The sequence below is a fragment of the Gigantopelta aegis genome, chromosome 6, assembly GCF_016097555.1.
Source record: "Gigantopelta aegis isolate Gae_Host chromosome 6, Gae_host_genome, whole genome shotgun sequence".
Classification (NCBI taxonomy): Eukaryota; Metazoa; Mollusca; class Gastropoda; order Neomphalida; family Peltospiridae; genus Gigantopelta; species Gigantopelta aegis.
In genome coordinates this window covers 45,758,688-45,784,916 of record NC_054704.1, presented here as the reverse complement: position 1 = coordinate 45,784,916, position 26,229 = coordinate 45,758,688, and the positions used below count along the sequence as shown (strand labels likewise).

Genomic DNA, 26,229 nt, shown 5'->3' with positions numbered 1-26,229 from the left:
CCCAACAGTTTTTGTCAAACTTGATCTGTAACAGTACATGTACATGATAAAGATATACTCAAAACTCCAGCTCAATATCTGAAGTCATTGTCAAAACTGGGTAAAGCGACAAATAGAATAGATGTTTAACAACACCCCAGCACAAAAAAAAAATGACATGCAAGTCAAACGTGATCTGTAACAGTACATGTTAAAGCTATACGCAAAATTTCAGAGCTTTCAATATCTTAAGGCATTGTGAAAAAACCCATCTGGAAAACTATATGTGGGACAGACGGAAGGATAAAGATGAAACCTATAGTCCCCTCTGGTTGGATCAATAAGGGACCAATAATTGCTAGAAAATAAATTGCTTATATTTGAGTTATAATAAAAACAAAAAACAAACACCAGGTAGATTATATTTAATTAGTTTTTATAAAAAAAATGACAATAATATGCATTCTATAAATACGAGTCGAAATCATTTTCTCAACCACTGGTATACAGACAAATGCTAGTCCACAGTAGTACATTTATCTTTCAAAAGACAGATCTATGTAACACATAATGACTAAAATTGCTAGAACCTTAAAAGAGATTAAATCATGTTTAGTAAGATCACTAGTATTGACTGGTCTCCAGCATCAAGGTGAGAAAACATTTGTCTAAACCAAGGCACTTTCACTGCTTGCTTCCAGGAATGACAAAATACCCAATTTGTATACATCTACATCTTGAACAATCGGATGTATACAGGGTATGTACACTCGTGTTTGGTTTTCAGATACACCAAGTTTATACATCAATTTCTAACAATTGTATATATTTAAACTAAAGAGTAAGAATGATTTGACTTTGATAAACATTAATTTAGATTTTACAAAATAAACCTAAAAAATAATGATGGCATATGCTGAATACTAAAATTCCATCCAAGTATGACATCTTTTTGTTTTGTTTTACAATAACAATTTCCAAGGTAAATTTGACCGAATATGAAACAGCAATTTTAAGGTAATTTACAAAAAGTTCTTTGCAAATTCACTAATACTCCCCAAAAGAGCTCTGCTATTTCCTTTTCAATTTTGTTACCAGTAAAATATTCAAACAGGCTTCCATAATTTCAATGTTAATTTGTTAAAGTTTAATATTAACAAAATAAAGATAATTGTAGTACAAGTTTCAGAACTATCCGATCAAAATTCTATAAGATCTATAGACTTTCACATTGTCCATTACCAAAAATAAAATTCTAATTCTCTCTCTATTACTTTGTGAAGACTGCCCCGGAGAATCATGTACCAAGTTTCAGAACTATCCAATCAAAACACTAGGCGACTGACTTTCAAATGTTCCTAAATAGTTCTCTATTAGTTAATATTTGTGGAGCCTGCCACAGATGATAATTGTACCATGTTTCAGAACAATACAATCAAAAAATGTACGAGAAGAAAGACTGAAATTTTTATGGTCAAATTTCAATTTAAATATTCATAATTTATTTTTTTAAAAATCAGATTCAAAATTTTCTAAATATCTTCCCAAAGAATCATTGGTACAGTACCAAATTTTGGAACAATCCTATGAAATCTCAAGTCAACAGACAGATGGACAACGTATGGATGCCAGACAAATTGATGTTAAAAAAAAAAATATATATACAGGGCTAAAACAAAATCTGAAATGTTTTCCCCATAACACTGCAGTGTATGGTATACATTTATCAAGAGTCAGTTTCTCCAGGAACAGTCTCCTCAGCACCTTGCTCCATGTCGGTCTCATTCTGATCAGGAAGATGTTTAGCAATAATGTCTAAAACTTCATAGATCTGTTCTTCTGTAAGACGTTCTTCACTCTCTTCAATCATGACCTGAATTTCAACTGCTGTCGTGGGTCGGTGGTTTAACAACTGTAACTTTTCTGCTTTAGTTAGTTTGTATGGAGCCATGTCTTTCATGAATTCTTGTATCCCAGTTTCACTCTGAACTTTACAAGGAGTGTCCTGTAAATACTTCACTGTCTCGTAGACGACTGTCGCCAGATTTTGCTGATGTTTATTTGGCTTCCTTTGTCCCCGACCAGCCTGAATGTCAGTCATCAAACTGAACACTTCATAGTTACTGAGGAGAGCAGCATTTTCATTCTTTACCTCCATGTTATTCAAGAGATGCTAATCATAGGCTGAAGATTGCTGAAGTTACCAGTGTTGTTTAAGATAGCGTATGGATGCATATCGACCAGCAGCAATTGCATGCACCCAGGCAATGGCAACAATCAAAAACAGAATCTGAAAAATTATATTTTTTAATGTCATTAATTAGCAAAAACACATTTAAAATAATAAAATTTATAATGTACATTGTACGACCTCTTGCTAAGCTGGTCTAAACTGGCTAAAGACTAAATAAATTCTTCTTTTTCTTTTAAACTGCCTTAACTTTAACATTGAAGGTTGAGGGTGTAGAACTATAATTATTGTGTTATTATTTATGACCAAAATTAAAATATAAACCCCAAAATAAAATAGTAAAGTAGATTTTAAAAAACTAAAACATATGATTCTGAAACATGTTCCATCATGTCTTGGAAGTTCGAATAACTTTTAATAATAATAATGTGAACATTTGGAGATAACGCTACTTAATAATGAAGTACATACAAAATTCAAAATCCAGTTGACAGTTCTCTTGCTAAAGTAGTAATTTCCCACTGTTAACATAAGCATTTTAATGCTAAATATATTATTTAGAAGATTCCATTGATTTCTCACAAAAAGAAAATCCGGAAATATCAACAAGCCTTAAGCAGAGTTATCTAACTTGTCTTATACTATTTACTAAGTTATACATTTTAATTTACTACATTCACAAAAATATACAAATTAGGTTAACACGATTGGAGATGTATCCATTCCTTCTGATATATAGATATTGATATAGAGAAAATTACTTAATGCTAGACGATTTATGTATGTTTTTAATATTGTGAGTAGTAATAGTCATTCGTTTAGTAAGTAATGTCTCAAGGGAGAGAACTGTTACTTTTGTACAGGTTGTCAGAAATGACATTTTGTGGGTAGTTTACCCATATTTTGATGGGTAATGACTAGCATGTGGTTTGATTTGTGTTACATTAGATACCTGTGGTAGTTGTTGTGTAAGACTTCTAAAATAATTGTTTAAATTCTTTTTTTCCCCCATTATTAATCAAGTGAATTACAGAATGAGATGAAAAATTCATAATGAGAATTGATTTTTTAAAATGCTAACCCATGAAGGTATATTTTGTGATCTGAGATGTCTGCACTGTTAAGTGTTTCAATATATCTACAGTCAGTGACATCGTAGTCTGGTAAGCAATTAAAATATTTTCTTGAAAGCCAGTATCTTACAATTTTATACCATATGGAAATTATGTTTAAATTAAAGTCTAAATATCGACCTCCGCTAAATTAGTTTTTGGTCAGTTATTTTAAGAAATATAATTTCAGACTCCTTTAGCAAACAATATTGTTCACTGTGGCTGAGTTTGTTTATATAAATTATACGTAAAAGTTGAACATTTTTGGTATTTTTAAAACAGTTTTCTTTATTTTTACATCATTAAGCCAAACTGAAATTATTGATATAAAACCCAAATACTTTTACTGAAAGTTGGTCCAAGAGGGCTCCAGGGTAGTGATGAGTATTGCCACAAATAGGAAGCTGAATTGCCATATGTATCACAATATACTGCGAAGACCAACTTGATGATTAGAATTTATTTCTAATTTCATGTGGATTTTGTATAACTTAATAAAATGATACACTGGTCAGTCAGTCAAGATTTGGTCCGAACAAATGAAACTATTGTTTCTTTTCTTAAACTGGTAGTTTTTGTTTGAAAATATATGTGTGACTGACAAATGTATACAAAATAGGTACGCTAGAAAAATATCACAATACATATTTTTTTAAATTTATATTGCAGTATACTGGTTATACCATGCACAGGGCTCTCACTGTCGGTAGCCAAATTAGCCATTGGCTAATTTAAAAAAAAAAAGGCTAATAAAATTTTCAAGTGGCTAAAATTTTGGCTAGACCATTTTCTGTCTTAAAATTCTGATGTGAACAAACGGTTACATAATCTGTCCAACACCTCAAACATAATAATAATACCAAATATTCAATTAGCATAATGGCGATCTCGCGACCAGTAAAAAAAAAAATGGTGTCATGCAGAATTCAGCGTAGGCCTTATAATGTTTTCTTATTTTAATAATCACGGTTATTAATTTTAACGGCATGCATTCAACATGTATGACAGCAATGTCTGGAAGATCTGTAACTTGTTATTTTTACTTTGTAAAATCTTTGAACCAAAGTAATAAAAACAGCCCGACAATGCGTTTTAATTTTAATACACATGCCAGTTCAGGGCCGAAAGACATGTAGGCTATCTCAAGGGCAGAGTTCAGCCAGACCGAGCGAAAACAAAACGTTCGCTAAACTGGTTTGTGCGCTTCACGTTAAAACAAATGGACATGACAAACACCAATCAAATAGTTCGCGAACGTTAGGAAGAACGTTCATTGGCTGAACTGAGGCAACTCTCGGCGCGAATATACATCACGCTTCAGAGTCAACCGACACCCGCGTGTCAAGAGATATCGTTGCGGACATTAAACAATACGATTACACAAAAGTAAATCTTGATGTAAATTTGTAGAAAAACAATAGTTGTACGCATCAATGAATACCTAACTGCAGTTTTTGTTTATTCCTTTGTCTTTGTTAATTTCGTACCCATGGTCGAGAGCACGCATGCAGATCGCTATCGCGGGAAATGAACATGCAGTATTTATACAAATTGCAGATTACACTGAATAAAAGTAGTTTACAATAATCATATTTGTTAGATAATTTTAGCTATAAATTTGTAAGACTGTGAGGTGACATTTAATAAGTTAGCTAGATTTTAAAAAGACCGTACATTTAAAAAAAAAAAAAAATGTTTTTAAATAAATACATGGAGTATACTGTGAAGTCGGTATTCTTAGCCGAGGTATTTTGCAACAGAAATCACAAGCGTTTAACATGACGCTGAAATCAACAGCAACATGGCACAAATTATGAAAATGTCTGGGGTGGTGAATTGATGGGTCATTTTAAAAAAAATTAAATAAAAAAATAAAATAAAAATTCAAATTAACATAAAGATTGCTATTTAAAGAAATAATGAGCTCTATATAAAAAAAGCTCTCAAATTTTTATTTGGGAAAAAAGGAAGAAAGAAAACACAACTACCCTCAGTAAAAATCCACCCACCCCCATATTTCTGTATGTTAATTTAATGTCATAGGCCTTAGAAGTGGGGGTGGGTGTATGGAGTACTGGCTTCAAACTCTGAAGATAATGCATAACTCCATCCCCACCACACCCCACTCCCGCTGAAAAATCGAAGTAATATATTAACTGCCCTACCCCCATTGAGGTTTTGTTATTCCTATTTATTCCAGTTTGTACACAATTAGCTGAAAAAGATACATTTTCATATTCATATATAAATACTCTATACAGTACTGCGTAAAACAAATTTGGCTAAAGCATTTTCAATATGGCTAATAAAAATTCCATTTGGCTAATATTTTGGCTCCAGGTATTTTTGATCCAGGGTGATCCCTGCACGCAGTGTGCAGACAGAATGTCAACAGACAAAATGTCGATGAACAAAATGTCTGGTCAATATGTCAATGGACAAAATGTCTGGAATTTTTATAAAATTCATTAGCCATGGGATCAGTGTTTTAAAACATTTACTAGCAAGAATTAAAAATTCACTAGCACTTTACTTTAAGTAAATACTATATTACTAAATTTATAGTATTAATTAGATGTCACCTAAAGAGGGAGATTAGACCTATAGACTGTAAAACACTAACATTGGTGGGTTGGGATGGGGGCAGGCTATTCATATTTACAAAATAGACAACTGCAACATTTGACTATTTGTTTTTCACTTGCCGTCAGGCATGGCAATATTAGTTATTTACTAGCCCAACACTGAATAGCACTAGTCATGGGAGATTTACTCTGGTTTCAAGCTGCCTCCAGGTGTATCCTGTCTTCTTGGTGACTACCTGGAGGTCCCGTCACCAGGGCTCGAACTTAATGACGGAAATTGCCGTCGCTGAGGTAGAAAGCATTACAGATGGCATTTTTGTGCCATCAGTAAAACTCCTTAACAATGGCAAAATATATACACCTGGTGTACATAATCTGCCAATATTTTACATTTTCACATTTGAAATATGTCTACATACAGCAAAATAACCTTTTAGTCATATTTATTTTCTGCAAATGTCACTTTAAAAAACAAATTGTCATAGGCAGGCTCAAAATTGCCATAGGTGGGCTGTTTCACCCATGGCAATTCTGTTAAAATTACCGTGGGAGACAAATTCTTAAGTTAGAACCCTGCGTCACCATGTGGGCGGCCTCTTTTCTTCAGAGCCTGCCTGGTGATATTCGATGCTGGTTTCCAGAGCATATGACCAATCCATCCCCATTGTCTCGTTCTAATCTCATCTTCAGCAGCCAGTTGGTGTGTTCTCTCCTACAAGTCTATATTGCTGATGGTGTCTGGCCAATAGATCTGGAGGGTTCTTCTTAGACAGTTGTTGGTAAAGGTCTGTACTTTCTTGATGGTGGTGATAGTTGTCCTCCATGTTTCTGCGCCATACAGTAGCACCGACTTCACATTGGAGTTAAACAGACGTATCTTCATATGTAATGACAGCACTTTAGAGCTCCAGATGTTCTTGAGTTGTATAAATGCTCCTCTTGCCTTGCCAATCCATGCTCTAACATCCGCATCTGTGCCACCCTGCTCGTCAACATCACTACTCAGGTAGGTGAAGGTCTCTACCTCTTCCAAGTGCATTCTCTTCCAGTGTGACTAGCTCAGTGCTGGCTGTGTTTATCTTGAGGACCTTTGTTTTTCCTTTATGTATGTTAAGCCCCACTTGTGAAGAGCTGGCTGCCAGTTCAGTGATCTTCTCCTGCATCTGCTGGTGGCTGTGGGACAACAGTGCCAGATCATCGGCAAAGTCCAAGTCCTCTAGTTGTTTCTACAGTATCCACTGGATTCCATTTCTTCTCTGTGTAGTGCATGTCTTCATAATCCAATCCATGACCAGAAGAAAAAGGAATGGGGACAGCAGACAGTCTTGTCTAACTCCGGTCTTCACTTCGAAACGGTTGGTTGGTTGTCCTCCATAAATTACTCTGCAACATGTTCATTTGTAAAGTTCTACTTTTAATCAGATTAACCAGTTTGGTTGGTATGCCGTAATGTCATAATAGTTTCCATAGAGTATCCCTGTCTATACTGTCGAATGCCTTTTCGTAGTCCAGAAAGCTGATGTAGAGTAAGGAGTTCCACTCCAAGGATTGCTCTACTATGATGCGCAGTGTTGTGATCTGATCATGATCTGTTCGAATGGAATCCAGCTTGTTTATCTTTCAGCAACGGGTCGACTTCGGCTTTCATTCTGTTGCTCAGTTCCAGTGATGGTCTTTCCTTCCTTGTCTTTAACTGGTCGTTCTGGCTTACTGTACTTGCCTGATAGTTTCCTGGTGGTGTCATATAGCTGTCTCATATTTCCGCTGCCTGCAGCTTGTTCTGCCTCTTCTGCCAGGCTGTCAATGTAGTTCCGTTTGTCTGTTTTTACACTTCTGCTCTACCTATTTTTTTGGCTTCTGTGTGATCTTCCTGTGCCTTTGCCTTTGCTGCTCTTGTTCGACTGTTGGTTACTACTGATTTCTTCTCCTTGCGCACCAGGATCCTGCGCCAGGTTTCTGCTGTGATCCAATCTTTCTGTTGCTGCTTCTTCAAGCCAACTACTTCTTGGCAGGTTGATGTCAGTATCTGTTTGGTGTTCTGCCACTGGCTGTTCAGGTCTGGTTCTTCTTCTTGCAACTCTTGTAGTACTTAAAGTTATTAGCAAGCTTGTGTTGTGGATCTTTCAGGAAGCTTACATTGTATTTTTGTCTATTTGTTGCTGTCTCCATCCAAATTTTCTTCTCCCCTCTTCACTCTCACATCCTGAAGTGACCTGATCGAATCTCTTGCCTATGCAGATGTGATCTATGTGGTTCTTTGTCACATGGTCAAGTGACACCCATGTGGTCTTGTGTATCCATTTGTGTGTAAAAATACTGCCCCCAATGACAATGTTGTTCAGAGTCATAGGAGAGGGGCTACCATAATCTAGAAGCCCTGATTAATGTGGTACTATCTCTGTCAAAATGTCAACCTGTGTGTGTCATAAGCATATGAATATGAAACAACAGGGTGGCATGCTCCTAGTCCTGGATCAAAACCTCAAGTTCGGGAAAAAATTATACAGATATTCGGGCAAAATGTGCTAACCGGAAACCTTTTTACCATGTATTTCCGTCATTCTACCTTCAAAAGTAGTTGTAATCCATGTATAACTGTTTGGTAGTAATGCTAAATTATGAATAAATGTTGATATGCAGATTTAAGAGAGATGTATGTATTAAGTTTGGGAAATTCGAGTTGCTTGCTCATTACAAAATTTTAAATAATTAGAGGATAATTAAAAATGATTTTCGTCAATTATTTCTTTCATGTTAAACTGACAAGTAAATATTTTGTAAATATCTATTTAATGATACTCTACCTAATTTAGCATTTACTTGTTTGGGCTCTCATTGATGTACAAGGTGGTGTTTACTCTTGTAATTAAAATAAAGATGTCAGTAAACAGGTAATTTGTGACCTTTATTGGAACAGACTATAACACATTTTGATGTCAGTAAACAGGTAATTTGTGACCTTTATTGGAACAAACTATAACACATTTTGATCATATGTGTCAATTTCATTTACCCTTAAACAAACTTTTAATTTAAAACTGCAAGTTAACTAATTATTTCAAATTGCAGCATAAATGATGAATTATGACAAACATATTTATTGAATATAAATTCAATATAAGTACATTCGAAAGGGGTAAACCATCATTAGAAATAGTCCCTCACATATTGTACATAACAGCAATGAAATTGACACGTTGACCAAAATATGTTAGTCTCTTCCAATAAAGTGCACAAATAACCTGTTTACTGACATCTTTCTTTTAATTTCAAATGTAAACACCACCTTATACATCATTGAGAGCCCAAACAAGTAAATGCTAAATTAGGTAGAGTATCATTAAATAGATATTTACAAAATATTTACTTGTCAGTTTATTATGTAAGAAATAATCGACGAAAATAATTTTTATTCTATTTCCAACATTACTATAGTTAGCCTGTCTTTGATAAAAAAAAGAAAAAAGAAGAGTTACTGGCATTTAAGAACAAAATTCCATCACCCATGTTCTGTTATTGCTATTAACTGAATACATATATATTGTAATTAAAAAAAAAATCAGATTGTCTGCATCAGTGTATGTCATAATTATATTTCTATAGCACTGCTCCTGAAATCTATGAATAAATCCATTCCTGTAAGGGAAAAAAGTCAGACTACACTAATGAACCAAACAATATAACATTAGAAGAACACGTTATTGGTTATTGATTAATTTTTGCAACATGTATGTCTCTACATTTACATGTACCAATTACTTCATTAATTAATAATGCTTGGTTTTCACTCGCTTTAGCATTTTGATGAGTGTGATTTTTCACTTGTCTAAGCATTTTGAGGTGTGCAATTTTTCATTCACCATGGTTTTTCAAAAGCCAAGGACTGATACCGCACATCTCTAGTTCAGGGTATGAATCTTAAATTATATTAAGTATGATCTGTGAATCACCTACAGGTTTATGTCCCAAATTTTATAGATTTGTTTTAAAATGGGTGATAAACTAGTTAACAGCATAGCTGCCAAATGTTACTTAAAAAACTAAATGTCTTGTTAAAAAAAAAAAAATTATACTTTACATTTTTATTTTGCTTTACAATTTTAGTAATTTAATAGGAAAATGTTATTTTTCACTTAGAGCATTTTATTTACATGTACATGTACATTAATATCTTTGGTATTATAATATTATATATTACACGTACCTAAACCTAACATGGAAATAACTGCATATTTGGATTTCCTTGGCTATATGCACAGTGTATGTGTAAATGCATTAGTTTGGAAGTCTAAGTGCCTAGAAAATATTTCTGTTATGCAAATAAATTTCATAAACTATATGTACTGTATGATACAATTGTCGTCATATACCATGTTTATCATCCATTAAAGGCTTTTGTAGGAGATATCGCTGGCACTATAATTTGCAATATCTCCTGTGATATTCTCCCAGGAGATATCACTTCTTTTGTTATACCACTGTGTATGTTTCAGCACTAAACCTATCATTAGTGACGTCGCGCCACTGTCGTTCTGCTAGTTAACGAGTCTACCGCTGCCAAATACAGTGACATTCAACACACATTACAGACATTGTTTACAATTGTCACAAATGAAAAGAATGATAAAAAGAATACCCTCCTCGTGTCTTGTGATATCATAATTTATCAGCACTCATTGATAAAAGTATAAAAATCCTTCGCAAACCTCGGATTTCTTACTTTTATCATAATTTTAAATTGTTTTATTATAAATTATAATCCTCTATGTATTTAGTATGTTTTAATGATATTTGATATTTAATTTTACATGTACCTGTAATTTTTAAATATATGTATATGTTATTGTGACCATGTTGCTGTGCTTGAATCATAACTGGATAAATGAATAAGGATTAAAATAAATTATTGACACTTTGTATACATTTGTTCACTTTAGTAATACGTTTTGTTTTGTCTTTCAGTCTTTCAGTCTTTCACTCGTTGTTCGTGTTAACATCGTAACTTGAAGTGACATAATGAGTGCTGGGCCTCTTGTGGTGGAAATTATTTGTACGTGTTTGCTGGCTGCATATGTCCTCCATCGCTACAGTGATGTTAGAAAACAGAGGGTGCTGGTTACCCTGACCACATTCATTGCCTGGTATTTCTCCTTCATGATCATCTTCATATTGCCTTTGGATGTTTCCTCTGTAAGTGCCTCTACTTTTTGTTTTATTCTGATCAATCAGGGTTTTTGCCAGAGGGTAAAACGGATATGGTGCCATACCTAAATATTTTGGCAGATTGTTTTTTTTAAAGATAACCTTTTGACAAAATTTGTCATTACTGTATGATTTTCTTAACCCTAAACTTAACCCATTTTCTTTCTGAGGGAGGCCCCCAATACCCCCTGTTGGCTGTTGTTCCATTCAATTCCATAGGGCTATACCAGGGGTGGGGAAAAGCCCTTTTTTCCCGGTCTGGTACCGATTCTCGATCTCTGAGACCGAAATTATTTTTTAGAAACGCGCATTTGCCGGTCCCACTTTTGTCGGTCGGTCGAAGAACCTGTCCATTTCTATTATTGGAACAAATTCCTATCGGTCAAGTGGACCGGCCAGCCCAGACATCGGTATCTCGTGCATGATTTAAAATAATAAATAAATAGTGGTCAATATGGCTGGTGTTTCAGACGTTTGTGATTTTAAAGTCTGCCTAAGTAGTTCGCCAGTCCCTGAAGTCGGACCTACAGTAGTGTCAATCAACTGCCATTAGGCTAGACATTTGTCAAAGTCACTGAGTCGGTCAACAGATTAAACAGATGTCAATGATAGCACCATTCTTGGTTTAGAGAGCCATCAAGGTATTACACTCCAGTTAAAACAAAGGACCCAGAATTTGCAACTGGTTACAGTCAACACCTGTGTACGGAGCTCTGTCGGGTCGAGTGTCCTAGTCCGAAGCAAGAGGCTTTTGTGCAATACAAACTCAGAAACTGCTTAAAATAGCATAAAATATATAATGAAATAATCTATAAATGTATTTATTGTTGACTGTTCAATGTAGTGTATCCAATAATTATAAAGGATTTTAAAATTAACAAAAGGTTTCCACCTGGGTTTTTTTAACAAGTGGGAGTAAGCAGAACAGTTACATGTACTGTTATCTCAAGAGCCAGTAGAGGTCAAATTTCATCCAATCAGTGATGACAAAATTACTCTCTTTGTCTAAACATGTGCTAGCTCAGGCTGTCAAACGCTTCAACGGTGCCATCTTTTATTAATTTTCAAGATACAGTACTGAATACTCATACTTTTTATACATATATGGGAATTAAAATTCATAAGTTTTATTCCTTTTTTATATTATTTATTCTATTATGTAAAATATATACAATTTGTGGGGTTTTTCACTGGATCATATGTGATTAATTTTTTTTTTTTTTTTTTTTTTCCATGTTTATCGTTTCGTGTTCATGATTCAAGATAAAACTATACAAATATCACTGATTTAAAAAAAAAACTATTTGGCAAATATCGTTTTTTAAATGTTCTCCTTTTTTTTTTTTTAATCTCTCCCCCCTCCCCCATTAAAGATTGATTTATTGTATAACAAGATTAAACTGATTTAAAACGACTTCTACTGTATGTTTGTTTTCAGACTTTTTATCGTCAGTGTTTAGAAGATCATTCCATTGTTGTAAGCACAACACCCACAACACCTTCCAACAATACACAAGTTCCAGAGACATCAACATCTTCTAATATCACAGAAAGGTCTTTGCAAGTTTTGCAGAATACTTCAGTTACGAGTCCCACTCATACAGTTCGTCCAGGTTGTTTGGTACCCACCAGCCATGTTCCTGATCATGTTTTGCCAACACTTTGGCACGTTGTCTACTGGACGTCACAAGTTCTAACATGGTAACTAAATATTTTCATTCTAATTCATTATTATAATAGTTTAAGCTGTAGTAGTTCTGTCATTAGTGTATCAATGGAGCCCTAGCTTGACAAGTTGTTTTAGCATGATGCAGCACCATGCTTGAATAGTCAAGTTTCATCTTGCCTTAATCAGTGTCATGCTGCCTTGATATTAAACAAGTCATTTTCAATAATTAAATTCAAAAGTGGCCTTTAAAAAACAAATGTTACTAATTTGTGTATTGTACAGATGTGTGACTGTGTGTGTTTAGGTTTGTTCATACAACCAGAAACTTGGGCAATTAATTTACTCTAGACATACTTTTAATTGCTTCATGTTTTTAAAAATTCTTAATAAATAACCGGTATAATATTACTTGTAATATGATGTACTGTCTCATTTCAGGCTGTTTTTACCATTAATGCAGTCATATTCAAATGCTGGAGACTTTACGATTGCTGGGAAAATAAAATCTGCGTTGATTGAGAATGCTATTTATTATGGAACATATTTACTTATATTTGGTGTCTGTCTGATCTATGTGGCGGCCAGACCAGATCTTCACATTGATGCGTGAGTCATGAGAAATTACCCTTAGGCTAATAATTTAATCTTTATCCTTTATTTCTTTATTTCTTCTCAATTATTTCTTTATATATTGATGTGATCTGAACAAGTTCAGATTTTTTAATTTTCAATAACAATTGCTCAACGCTGGATATTTATTGTGAATTATAGTTCTAAGTTTTTTGGGGGAGTTTTCTTCAGGGATTTATCCAGGCATTCTATGGATCCGAACATAGGCCCTCTCCCAAAAGAAAGTGGCACTGGAATTCCCAACATCTGTGCTAAATATTCCCATTAATATATTTAATTATGTCTGTTCTAATAAATTAATTTAACAGTGGTGTACTTTATTATTCAATGGTCTGAAAAAATATCCTAATTATGATTTACTTGCGCTAATTTTCCCAATCCCAACATGGGACTCTGGCAAAAAATCCTGGATAAATCCCTGGGTTTTATTATGATTATAATATTAATAGTGCAGTTTTTTACAAAGTATACTAAAGGTACATGTAGTACAATAAAGATATATTCAGACTATTGCATGGAAATATATTTCTGAAAAGGAAAACTTACTGAACATTTTAAAAGTAATAATTCACAAAATAATTTGTAATTCAAACTCTCACAGGTCTATAAAATTGATGCATTGGAAAGACCAGCTCAAAGTAAAATGTGGCCTTGGTTTTCTTACCTAATGATTCCACCACCTACTATTTAAAGCAAAAAAAAAAGGTTTGTTTTGTTTAACAACACCTCTAGAGCACATTGATTTATTAATCATCAGCTATTGGATGTCAAACATTCAGTAATGGTGACATATATATATTGAAGTTTAAATTTTGTTTTATTATTATTAAACAGTGACAAGTTGAAGGTGATTGGAGTTACAGCCAGCAATACTTGGGGCCTGTTCGTGCTGGTTCTTATGCTTGGATATGGGCTAGTGGATGTTCCACGCAGTCTGTGGAATAATGCAAAACGTGGCCACCAGCTGTCAAAAACACATTTTAAAATTGCAAAACTGAGTACAGAGAAAACTGAAGCAGAAGAAGCTCTGGAAGATATTTTAGAAGTGAGTTCAGTTTAACTGGATGTCAGCATAATTGTTATTATATTGGGAACACCATTTTTAAAAATATGCTTTCATAAGAACAAATTGAGTCTTTAGTCCAGATAGTCAAATTGAATGTAGTTTTTATAATTATACTAGGGTGTTTTAAAATATTCATTTTATCATTCATTCATTCATTTAAGAATTGACCACAATTATTTTTTTGGTTCATGTAAACTTGTAAGAATCAAAAAAAAAACTATCTGCGTAGCGGGTCATACAAAAGTGTGCACATTGTTTTTTCGGTCAAATCTTATAATTAAATTATAACTGAATTTATTTTGTTTAGCTTTAAATACACCTGTAGTATTGTTTATGTAAACTTCATTGATATGTCGCATAAGAATGCAAACGTTCATTCACTATTATTTGAATCAGGTGATTTTTTTTAATGACGTCATTTGGTAAATGACATAATTTTGATAAGCGACGCCATTTCGTCTAGCTGCTGCTGTATGCATTTTTATGGATCATTTAGTTATATTGGAAGGAATATTTAGTTTAGTTTATATTTTTTAATATAAATAAAGGGAACGTGTCTAACATTTATGCTGTTGGGGGAACCATTTAATTTTCACCAACAGTTGTATGAACGAATAAAAAATAAGCACCTTTGGACCAGTCAGATTGCCGTAAAGACGCAATTTTGTTTTTATTATTTTAAAATAATCATTTGTTCAGTTGTTTATTTATTCATTCATTTGTGCATTCGTTTGTTCATAATAAAGTAAAAAGAAATAAATGCTTTGTTTTAGTCATTATATGTGTATGTGCATGTCATATGTTTAAATAAGGATGTGCATTGTCTGTTTTAGTTGTATTATTGTTTGTTGTATTAATTTTGCAGGAAATTAAAAGGACTGCCGAGCGGATACGATATAATCACCCTCTTAGAAAACACATGGATACCATCCTAGCTAAAGTAATACTTTACCTTCTGTTACAGAATTTGTATTTGTTAGTTTATAACATATGACTAAGTCATATATATTGACAAACCTGTGGAGTTATATAGTACAATATAGATGACCTTTTGAAAAAAAGGCATTTGCAACCATTGATCTCTACCAAATGTAAACTACTTTCTTTAACTAGCATTTAACTTGCTGTTATATAAATAGTAGATACTATTCCAGATTTGTACTTGCCTATAAAACATTTGCTCATTATTTAACCTTCTAACTACTGCAGGTAAGATATCTCGCCCAACGTCACTCAAGCCAACACACTGTATACCACATACAGTATTCCTAAATAATAATATAACAACACTGATCAAGAGGAATCTTGATAATGGCCACTTTAGTTTTCAGCAAGTATTTTCGTTTGACTACAATAGCAGAACGTTGTGGTAATTTTTAGGAATTTATAGCTGTTTGTGACAGCTAATTTGATAATAAATTTGAGCATTTTACCAACTATAAAAATCATGAAATATTTTAATATGAATTGTAGTTTGTTTCCAAAAAATATTCTGGTAAGAAAAATACAGTTATCGGGAATAATGGCCACAAATGTGCGTAAGTAACCTTAAAGCAACTTTATTGATTTTATCAACATTAACTGATCGAAAATGTCAAAAATTGTAAATCACATATGAACATTATTTTATGTATTTATAAAAAAAAAAAAAAAAAGTAAAATAAAAATATATGAGTAAAAGTTATAAATTTGTACCCCCTCAACATGGTTTTTGTCAAAAATTAATCCAGTATTTAGAAGGTTAAATATGAATCTACTGACTTTGTCTAGTTGAGATGAGTATTGAGTATTTATATACTCAACAACGAAAGTTTAGCTAATATTAAAAGAAATGGCATAACATTTATAAATGAACCTATTTTTATTAATTAGTATTCACATCTGAAATGTTTGCCATTTACAAACAACATAAACTCATCAACCTTTGCCTTAACACAACAGGAGGACCTGGTTTTCTTTTAAGTTTATTCAACCATGGCAAATTTAGACGTCATAAAGATATTTGCTAAACCTTCGTTATTAAGTATATGTTCATCAATACCAGTAATGTGTTTTCTTACAAAGTGTCCTGAGAGTATGCGCCACTCGGTTCGAGGTAACATGGACGACTTCGAGGAATACGACCAGCCACAGGACACGGCCAGTGAGAAATCCCTGGTCAAGCTGCACAAGAAGGTGATCCGCTGTCTGCAGATTGCCAACCGCACACAGATACAGTGGAACAATCTCATACAGAAGGCTCAAAACCTGGAAGATGTTGAAGCCAATGACAACAACCCCAACAAACATTTCCATCGGAGTTACGGTTCCTACTCGGGAGTTTTCAGAGCCATTTACACCCCAACAGTTGGTGAGTGAAAGTGTTGTGTGAAATTCTTAATGTTGTATTGAGAAAAGTACATTTAAAAAACTATCTGGGAAGTTAATTTGTCCATGAAGGTCAGTTTAAGAAATGATTTCAATATGAGTTTGATAGAATATTAAATATTAATCTTAGTTTTATTGAATAAGTTTGGAGGATACTTATTAGTCCACTGCCATTCCAACCAGAGGGAACTATAGGTTTTATTTTTGTCCTTCTGTCTGCCTGCTCGCCTGCTTGGTTTTTTCTCTATGTTACAGATGTTTTTTTCATAATATACCTGGAGATATTGAGCTAAAAAAAATTGTATAGCTTTATTATGTACTGTTACAAATCAAGATTGACTTTCATGGCAATTTACTCATTTACCACAGAGTTATGGCCTTTGAATTTAGGAGATTAAAAAAAAAAAGTTGGGCCCGATAGGAGACATGTATTGCTTTAGCAATACTCTCAGAATGCTTATTTTTGTTGGGCTTAAAGTTAATATAATTTTGAAGTTTTTAAGTCATGGTGGGTTTTCTAAAAATAAGTAATGGTGACATCAATATTTCACGCATTCTGGTTTTGTTTTTCTATTGACAGAGTGGTATTGGAAATGTCGGATTCGCGCTTGGGTGATGATGATCGCTTCCATCGTTCTGATGATTTTTTCCTTCATGGTTGTCTGGTCTGAATGTCTGTTCTTTGTAAAGAAACCTGTCCTGTCCCTGTTTGCTGTCTTCATTGACATTGCCAAGCAACACTATGATTATGTGTACATAGAGGTAAGCTTATTACTACACTGTACTAAATCAGATTTATTATAAAGGTCCATTTATAATTATTAGTATTTTTATGAGCGTACAACCTGTATTAGTGATTTCCCTAGAAATTTGGCAAGGCATGGTAGACCAAACACTTTTTGGGGCATTTTCACCATTTTCGAGGCACTTGTTTTTCATTAATAATACACCAAAATTAATTGAAATAAACATTAATGTAATTTATGTGCTTGCTATAATAAATGAATGGCAAAAGATATAAAAGGCATATTTTATTAATTAATAATACCTTTTTGGGTGTTTTATAAAAGCAATTTTAGAATTAATTAGTGAAATGGGCTTGTTTAATCTCAGGGCAGCATGGTGCTGATTAAGGCAAGATGGTGCTAGACTATTGAGGCATGGTGCTGCACCATGCTAAAACAAGCTAGGGAAAACACTATATATACTAAAGGGGAGGGGTTTAATACTGACATACACTTTTAAAACAAAAATGTTCATACAAATATTTTTTACAATAAATCCTTTTGATGGATGTTTTAGGAGTGGGAGGAGAATATATAACTGATGGATAACATGCTGAGGTACTTTATGGACACATATATTTTAATCCTCACTCATTTTCTACGGCATTAACGGCTTGATTGCCTTTTGTTTTAATAATATTGTGATTGTATCAATATTATTTGATGAGATGAAAGTATTGTAATCATTACAGTTTGTCACAAAAGGTAATTTTGTTGACTTTTGTTTTATTTCCAGTTTGCCTCTATCTTGACCATTGCCTATCTGTGTTTCTGTGCCTACTACAGCGTGTTTCAGATTCGCATCTTCAACTACTACTACATAGCTTCTCATCACCAGACGGACGAATACAGCCTCATTTTCACTGGAATGTAAGTGTGTAGGGATAGAGTAATAAATATCTTTAGCATCCTTTAAACTGACAGACTCTAGTTTTTAAACACTATGTAAACACTACAACATATTCTTCACCATTAGACCTGTTTTTGATCATTTAAATTAGAAGTTACTTCCATTTTATTACTTAGAATATCCGTTTTTATACATCCACTTCCTGGTCATTCTGTTTTTTGTAACACCTTGAAATAAATTTTTTATAATTCTAAACATGTTTGTACCTCTGAGAAGTAATGGTTATCGAGCCAAGCTCTGACCTATTTTTTAAACAGTATTTCTGCATTTAAACATCACAGTCTTTACTTTCTCTCTATTATATCATTATCCAGGTGTGTTACAGGTGTGTAGTTTAACTAAAGTAAGTGTACATTTTGACGAGTGGAAACTAGGGTCTGGGCCTTAAAACAAAAATCTTGAAATATGTTGTGAGTGATTAATAATGTAAGAAATATGTTGTGAGTGATTAATAATGCAAGAAATATGTTGTGAGTGATTAATAATGCAAGAAATATGTTGTGAGTGATTAATAATGCAAGAAATATGTTGTGAGTGATTAATAATGTAAGAAATATGTTGTGAGTGATTAATAATGTAAGAAATATGTCAAGTGCTGGTTGAAATATCAGATATGAGGTTGGAAAAAAAGAAAGAAATGTTTTATTTAATGTCCCACTCAACACATTTTATTTACGGTTATATGGTGTCAGACATATGATTACGGATCACACAGATCCTGAGAGGAAACCCGCTGTCGCCACTTCATGGGCTACTCTTTCCGATTAGCAGCAAGGGATCTTTTATTTGCACTTCCCACAGGCAGGATAGCACAAACCATGGCCTTTGTTGAACCAGTTATGGATCACTGGTCGGTGCAAGTGGTTTACACCTACCCATTGAGCCTTGCGGAGCACTCACTCAGGCTTTGGAGTCGATATCTGGATTAAAAATCCCATGCCTCAACTGGGATCCGAACCCAGTACCTACCAGCCTGTTGACCGATGGCCTAACCACGACCCCACCGAGGCCGGTAGATAGGAGAATGGATGCATATATATATTGCCTTGGGCATTAAATGATGTTTGTTTTAATATTTTTACAACTGCATTTAGGTCTACAGGTATCTGTGTTTGTGTAGGTTGATTTCATATTTTGTTTAGAAGCAAATTTACTTTTGTTTTTATGCACTTATACATGTGTGGTGATAACTTTTGTAATGCCTTGATGTGCTGCTTTATAGGAAAGTACTAAATAATAATGTTATTCCTTTACACACATACTCATACATGCACACACACACACACACGCACACACACTCATACACACACACACACATGTGCATGTATACTCAAACACACCATTGTGGTTTTTATTGACAGGATGTTATGCCGATTGACTCCGCCCATGTGCTTGAATTTCCTTGGATTGATTCACCTTGACAGCCATGTGACGTCTGTAAACAATCAAGTGGAGACATCTTATACTCAGGTGAGTGATAATACCAGTAAAATATTACATAATATATTTTATATGTATGCAGTAATGGCAATGTGTTAAAAATTTTCATTTGAAAACAGGGTATAATTTAGCGTTTTGTATCCATTCAAAAATAGGATGAACTACAATTCAGTGGTAGAGTGCTTGCCTGAGATGTGATAGCTTGCAGGATCAATTGCCCTAATTCGACTTAGGTTTTTGCTACCATCCTATCCAGTGCCCGATGACTAGTATATTAGTATTTACTGTGTAGACTATGGGGAAGTGCATATAACAGAACTCTTGTTGCTTTATTGGTAGGAATAGCCAATGTGGCAGCAGCAGGTTTCCTCTCTGTGTCAACCAGATGTTGAAATAACCATGTCAGGCACCAAATAGTCAATGATAAAAATGTGCTGAGGTTAATTTCCTTTCCGCATTCCAAAATAGAGAGGATTTATTATGGTTTTGGTAGATGTAACATTTCATTATACATACCCCCTTCCCCCCCCCCCCCCCCCCCCCCCCAAAAAAAAGAGAGAAAATAACAGGTTTTATAACCAAATGTTTTCAGACTTTAAGAAACAGACATGGAAAAAACACAAATGTTTTTATTTATAATTTTTAATGACACCTTAGTGTTAGATATTGAACATGATAATTATAAAACTTGGAGAGAAAGGAAAAACCTGCTGTTACATTTTATGTGTTACTCTTTTTAGATTAATAGCAAGGGTCTTTTATCGGCACATAACCATACAGCCTTGGATGTAACATTAAAATAGAACATTCATAATACTCTCTCTGTGTGTGAGTTTTTCATTTAATATGAGTGAGATCCACTGACAGTCATATTAGGTGAACAAGACTGGAAGAATTATTATTTTTATTTCAGATCATGGGACACATGGACGTGATATCTTTTATTGCTAACGGTTTCAACATCTACTTCCCAATCTTGATAGTCCTGCTGTGTTTCTGCACCTACTTCAGTCTGGGCAGCCGGTGTCTGAGTTTCCTCGGATTCCAGCAGTTTATTGGGGATGATGACATGACCCAGGAACTTATGGACGAAGGGGCTGAGTTAGTCAGAAGAGGTGAGTTCTCATTTCCAGGCCATAGGATTTCAAATTTCATGGGAAACTCTTTTTCGGTTCTAGTGTGCAATTTTGAGGAGAGTCCGGGAGCCCATGGCTTGCAAAAATCATATAGCACTCTCTTGCTTGGCTAGCATACACGCCCACATGGCTTGTAAAAACTATTTGTACAAATTACATTGATTCTTTGAAATGACACAGTCAACATATATCTCAAAATCCTGGGAAACCACAGTCTTGAATAGCGATCTTTTTCATGGTTTCATGCAAAACATTTAGCTTATCTTCTGTTCTACTGGAGACGCATGGCAGGACTCACTTGATTGGTGACGGGTTCTCAAGATTTGCAAACAGGGAGTCCTTATGACACTTATAATATTTTTTAAACCAAATTATACACTGGGTTCCATGTCTTGTAACCCATCAGAAACTGTTTTATTAAAATATATATTATTTTCATTGAATAGTCGTACTCGATATAATAATCATGGGAAACGTAATTTCGGTTCCGTGATTTTTACCGACACGGTACTGGAAACAATCGATACCATGAAATCCAAAGGCCTGCATTTGATGAATGAGTAAAATGTTTCACCACACCATTTAAGTGTATGAGGCAGGGGTGGCAACTGCCCCCCTCGTGTTGGTGCCAATCCTCAAATTTGGACAAAATGTGCTAACCTGTGGCCTTTTTACCATGTATTTCCATAATTCTACTTACAAAATTAGTTGTAATTCATGTAAAAATGTGTAGTGATTCGTTTGCAACCCTACATATATATGGCTGTTTCACAGTAATGCCAATATGAAAAAACTTTGTTATCCAGATTCAGACATTTTTGTTTAATTCAGGCAAAAACCAGCCTGCCCTCCCCCTACAAAAATGGGAGCCTGTAAACCTATGCTCATTTCATGACTGAGTATAATGTTTAATCACACACACACACACACACACACACACACACACGCAGAGTGTTCTTTGATAGGTGGCAGGCAGTGATGTTTTGCAGCTATAACATTTCTCAAACAGCCTCCTGCTGCTTTCAAAGATATATTATGAACATTCTGTTCCAGTACAAAAGATAATAGGTTTATTATAGGTGTCATAACAAATATATGTCAATCGGATACAAACATCCAAAATAACATACATTTGTTCATAATCAAATAAAGCATCTGTGTTAAATTTAGAAGGGGTTAATTAAAAAAAGAGGGTTGGGTTTTTTTTTTGGCATATTGTATACTATACATTGTTTGAAATTTAAGGTTAGTCAAAACAATTGGAATTTGGAATCAAATCAATTAGAATTTGGAATTTTTTAAAGTTTGTGTAACCATTTCAAGTCTTATTTGGGAATAATGTTGCCAGTCAAACCTGTTTGTAAAAGTTGCAAAGCTTTTCTATTTGCTAAAGAAGGTAATATATTGTTAATATAATATCTACTTTGTCAACTCTTCATTGCAACTACTAAACAAAAAATAGTTAAAGGGACATTCCTGAGTTTGCTGCAATTTTTAAGATGTTATCTACTAACAGAGACTTTTTGATGACTGTAATTACATATCAAATATATTTTTCACCATAAAATATTAGTGGCTGCATATTTAAAGCTGTTTCTGATCGTTGTAATATTTGTACTAGGTTAAATTTTATTTTAATTCCTAAAATATGTTTTCTTTATACATACGAAATTATTTGAAGACAAAATCCAGTTTGGGCTTCTTACGAATATTAAGATGACAAGAAACACATTGAATATACAGACACTTATATTCTAAACAAGAAAATATATTTAACATGTAAGTTTAAGCGTAGAAATATTTTATTAGTCGGAAACATCTTACAATGGAGCAAACTCAGGAATGTCCCTTTGACATTTTTGGCAGATACAAATTTAGTATTTTTGTAAATATGTTGTCAGTGGGTGAAAAATAACATAATACTTATATTTGTCCCAGTGAGTTACTCATTCATTGCACTTTATATAAAAAACAATTTTCCAGTTGCTTTAGATAGGAATGAAAATACATTATATTTACATTCAAAACTTCTGTTGAATTGTACATGTCTTTAGACCAGAACATTTTATCAGTCTTTCATGAATCTACATATTCCTTCTTGAAATTGTTTTCCAGAAAAGCGTAGACAAGAACGCAAGGCTGATGGAGAGGCTCGCAGAAAGCAGTGGACTGAGCGGTTTGGTGATGGATCCTCATCCTCTACTGCAGTCGCCAGAGACATTCCACGCAATTCAGAAATCAGAGGTAGTAAAACAGTTTATAGCATCTGTATGACACATGCTCTTTAATAACAAATCTACAAAGTTAAGGAATCAAGAGGTAGCAGTTTAGGATATATAACCTCTGTGAAAGATCCAGATGACAAATCAGTGCAGATTACTTCGCAGTAATATGAACACAGTTTATACACAAATAGAATTTTTAAAATCTCTAAAGCTGTAATCCTTAGAACATTTAAATATTTAAGCCTTTAAAATAAATAAATCTAACTCTAAAAGAACAAGTCACTTCTAATCTGTTTAGTGGTATAATGAATTAAAAATGGTGATAGACATGTTATGTTGATCCAATCCATTGTGTTTGTGTTTTGCGGTAGTACACAATGTTACTGCTGATGCTGAGGTAGCAGCTTTAATTAAATCTCATTAAAACTCTTTTTTTTCAAAGAATTATTCAGGTATATACATACTTTCAAGATGTTTTATTGAGAGAAAAAAATTCATAGACAAGATGATGTATCTTTTTGGGGGGTGGAGGGCTCCATTAAAAATAAAAGTGTATTTTATGATTGCAGGTAAATACATGGTTCCGAGAAGCCCTGATGAAAACGACCGTACCGAGCTGCTGCGACAAGCTGAGCCTGTCGATTACACAGAAGACCGGTCAGACCTGCCCGGATACCAGTCTAGACCCCAGTCTTCACGATTCACATCGTCTCGGTCGGCCACCAGGCCACCTAAGGGAATATTTGACGATATATGAAAACTGGCTTAATCCACCTCAGTTAAATCCACATATTTTATACGCTCTGTTATTGCTGCATTTTTTGTTATTGTTTATTATTAATTAATATATTTCTTTATCAGGTGTACTTTTTATTTGAAGAAAGTATTTTTTGTGTATCTATAGATTTATTTCATTTGTTGGTTACTGTAGTATGCTTTATGTGGATTAATGTGATAACAGTTGTTTAGTTTGTATCCATATATACTCTTACATTCATGTCTCTTATTTCATCATCCTGTTTGTTTTAGGATTGCAGATTTTCATTTTATCCGGTTTAAATAAATTACAGTGTGATTTTCAATTTATAACTTTCACCTTTAGTGAATTAAACACACACACACGGATTGGTTTGAACATCTCAAAAACCCTAATCTCCCACGGAGTCGAGGGCACTTTTGGTCATGTGACTTCTCCTCCCTTTATATATTGATAATCATATTGTCTAATTTATGGATGTCAGTTTTAAAAGCTACATGAGGTTGTGAGAAATTTTAACATTTTCCACATATAAATATAAGATGGATTCAGATACTGAAAATGAATACCATTCATTTCATGAATGTTAATAGCATTCTACTATCAAAAACTACATGTTTATGAAGAAGAAAATAGTTTTAAAATGTATTGTATTTTGAGAGTTGGTCTTTCAAATCCTTCATTTTTATGTTTATTATTTTCTAGTCATAGTTTATTGGGGCATTAATAGGGCAGGAATGTTTTAAAATATGTATTTAACTAGCTGGTTGTGTTATTGTAAATCTTTTTAAATCTGAAGTTTTCATTTTGAACACTCTTGGATTTGGTTCACTATTTGTGCCATTCATGATTGATCTCTGATGATTCCTCCAGTTTTGTTTGGGCTCCATGCAGAATCAGTGAATCATAACTTTCCCATACAAATTACAAGTGATTGAAAGTAAAGTTCAGGCACCATGCAGGTAAAACGTTTAGGGCAAAATGTACAAAGCCTGTTTATGTCTTACACACATGTAACTACATACATTTACAATTCTTAAACACCTGCGTTCTAGAAAAACAGACTTCGTAAGTCTAGCCTCAAGACTGTTAATAAAGTTTGAGACTTTAATGCCATGGCAACACCATACAAATTGTAGGTATAATATCCGCCCGCACCCCCCCCCCCCCCCCCCCCAAACAATATTTATTAGAATTAGTGTAAGTTTAGGGTTAGGGTTAGGGTTAGTTATATACAATACCTTTTTAAACATTTTGTTCTATAAAAGCAACATAATATTTATATTTCGTAATCCAGTATCACTACGTTTTGCCGTTGAAAAATTAGACATTTTTACTATTCTTTGTAAAATTTCCTCCAATACGGTGCTTTTATTGGTGCTTTTGGTAGAAATATAGCACAGAAGACACAATGAGGCATTATGGGACTAAAGGTTCGTTTTATTCCGTAAACACTCGGTTCATTCGTCAAAATACACGCTATGAGATTTAAAACTATTAAAATGCAGTCTCACTTGTTGATCCACTGCATGGCCGAGTGGATACAGTGCTCGGCTACAGTCCCGATGGTCTGGAGTTCGAATCCATACCCTAGCACTTGATATCACTAATTCAATACCCCAAATGGGGGGGTGCGGGCAGAAATCTTTCCGACTTACACGCATGTAACTACATACATTTACAATGCTTGAACACCTACGTTTAAGAAAAACAGGCTTCGTAAATTCGGCCCTTAAAGTTTTATAAGCACAGGTCCAGATATGCATTTTATAGTGACAAACTTTTTCATGCATCTCAATGGGACAGTTAACTATTAACATACACGAATCCAGGCACGTCCATCCATAATAATCAGAAACTCCTGCCTAGAACACGATCATCTTTAGTACACTGAATATGTCTATTCAAAGTGATCAGAACTCCTTCCTCCTAGAACACAATCGTACATCAATACACTGAATATGTCTGTTCAAAGTGATCAGAACTCCTTCCTCCTAGAACACAATCGTACATCAATACACTGAATATGTCTGTTCAAAGTGATCAGAACTCCTTCCTCCTAGAACACAATCGTACATCAATACACTGAATATGTCTGTTCAAAGTGATCAGAACTCCTTCCTCCTAGAACCCCCCCCCCCCTAGAACCCCCCCCCCCCCCCACATCCCGAGTCA

General features: G+C 34.1%; 2 protein-coding genes and 1 pseudogene across 3 annotated transcripts; 1 reads left to right on the top strand and 2 right to left on the bottom strand.

Moving 5' to 3' along the window:
- Positions 1 to 389: 389 nt before the first annotated feature.
- On the bottom strand, positions 390 to 2,775 carry LOC121374918 (DNA-directed RNA polymerase III subunit RPC9-like). Its single transcript, XM_041502054.1, has 2 exons — positions 2,642 to 2,775; positions 390 to 2,269 (listed from the first exon to the last, which is right to left on the bottom strand). The coding sequence occupies exon 2, from the start codon at positions 2,135 to 2,137 to the stop codon at positions 1,706 to 1,708; it is 432 nt and encodes a 143-aa protein (XP_041357988.1). The 5' UTR covers positions 2,138 to 2,269; positions 2,642 to 2,775; the 3' UTR covers positions 390 to 1,705.
- A 238-nt stretch (positions 2,776 to 3,013) lies between these two features.
- LOC121376195 (G-protein coupled receptor-associated protein LMBRD2-like) lies at positions 3,014 to 26,203 on the top strand. Of its 2 annotated transcripts, none has more exons than XM_041504013.1 (13): positions 3,014 to 3,080; positions 10,830 to 11,057; positions 12,508 to 12,770; positions 13,177 to 13,344; positions 14,203 to 14,413; positions 15,300 to 15,374; positions 16,499 to 16,784; positions 17,382 to 17,563; positions 18,323 to 18,456; positions 19,858 to 19,966; positions 20,850 to 21,051; positions 23,188 to 23,316; positions 23,867 to 26,203. In XM_041504013.1, exons 2-13 carry the CDS (start codon positions 10,884 to 10,886, stop codon positions 24,052 to 24,054), a joined length of 2,121 nt encoding a protein of 706 aa, XP_041359947.1. In that variant the 5' UTR covers positions 3,014 to 3,080; positions 10,830 to 10,883; the 3' UTR covers positions 24,055 to 26,203. The 2 variants fall into 2 exon arrangements, with proteins under 2 accessions (XP_041359947.1, XP_041359946.1); XM_041504012.1 differs by having other exon boundaries at positions 3,060 to 3,333.
- On the bottom strand, positions 6,433 to 8,215 carry LOC121374579 (annotated as a pseudogene).
- Positions 26,204 to 26,229: the final 26 nt, after the last annotated feature.

Coding starts and splice junctions, on each gene's coding strand:
- LOC121376195 (XM_041504013.1), top strand. CDS start 10,884: ATGAGTGCTGGGCCTCTTGTGGTGGAAATTATTTGTACGTGTTTGCTG. Junction 15,375..16,498: donor TGGATACCATCCTAGCTAAA/GTAATACTTTAC, acceptor TTTCTTACAAAG/TGTCCTGAGAGTATGCGCCA. Junction 23,317..23,866: donor ACGCAATTCAGAAATCAGAG/GTAGTAAAACAG, acceptor TTATGATTGCAG/GTAAATACATGGTTCCGAGA.
- LOC121374918 (XM_041502054.1), bottom strand. CDS start 2,137: ATGGAGGTAAAGAATGAAAATGCTGCTCTCCTCAGTAACTATGAAGTG.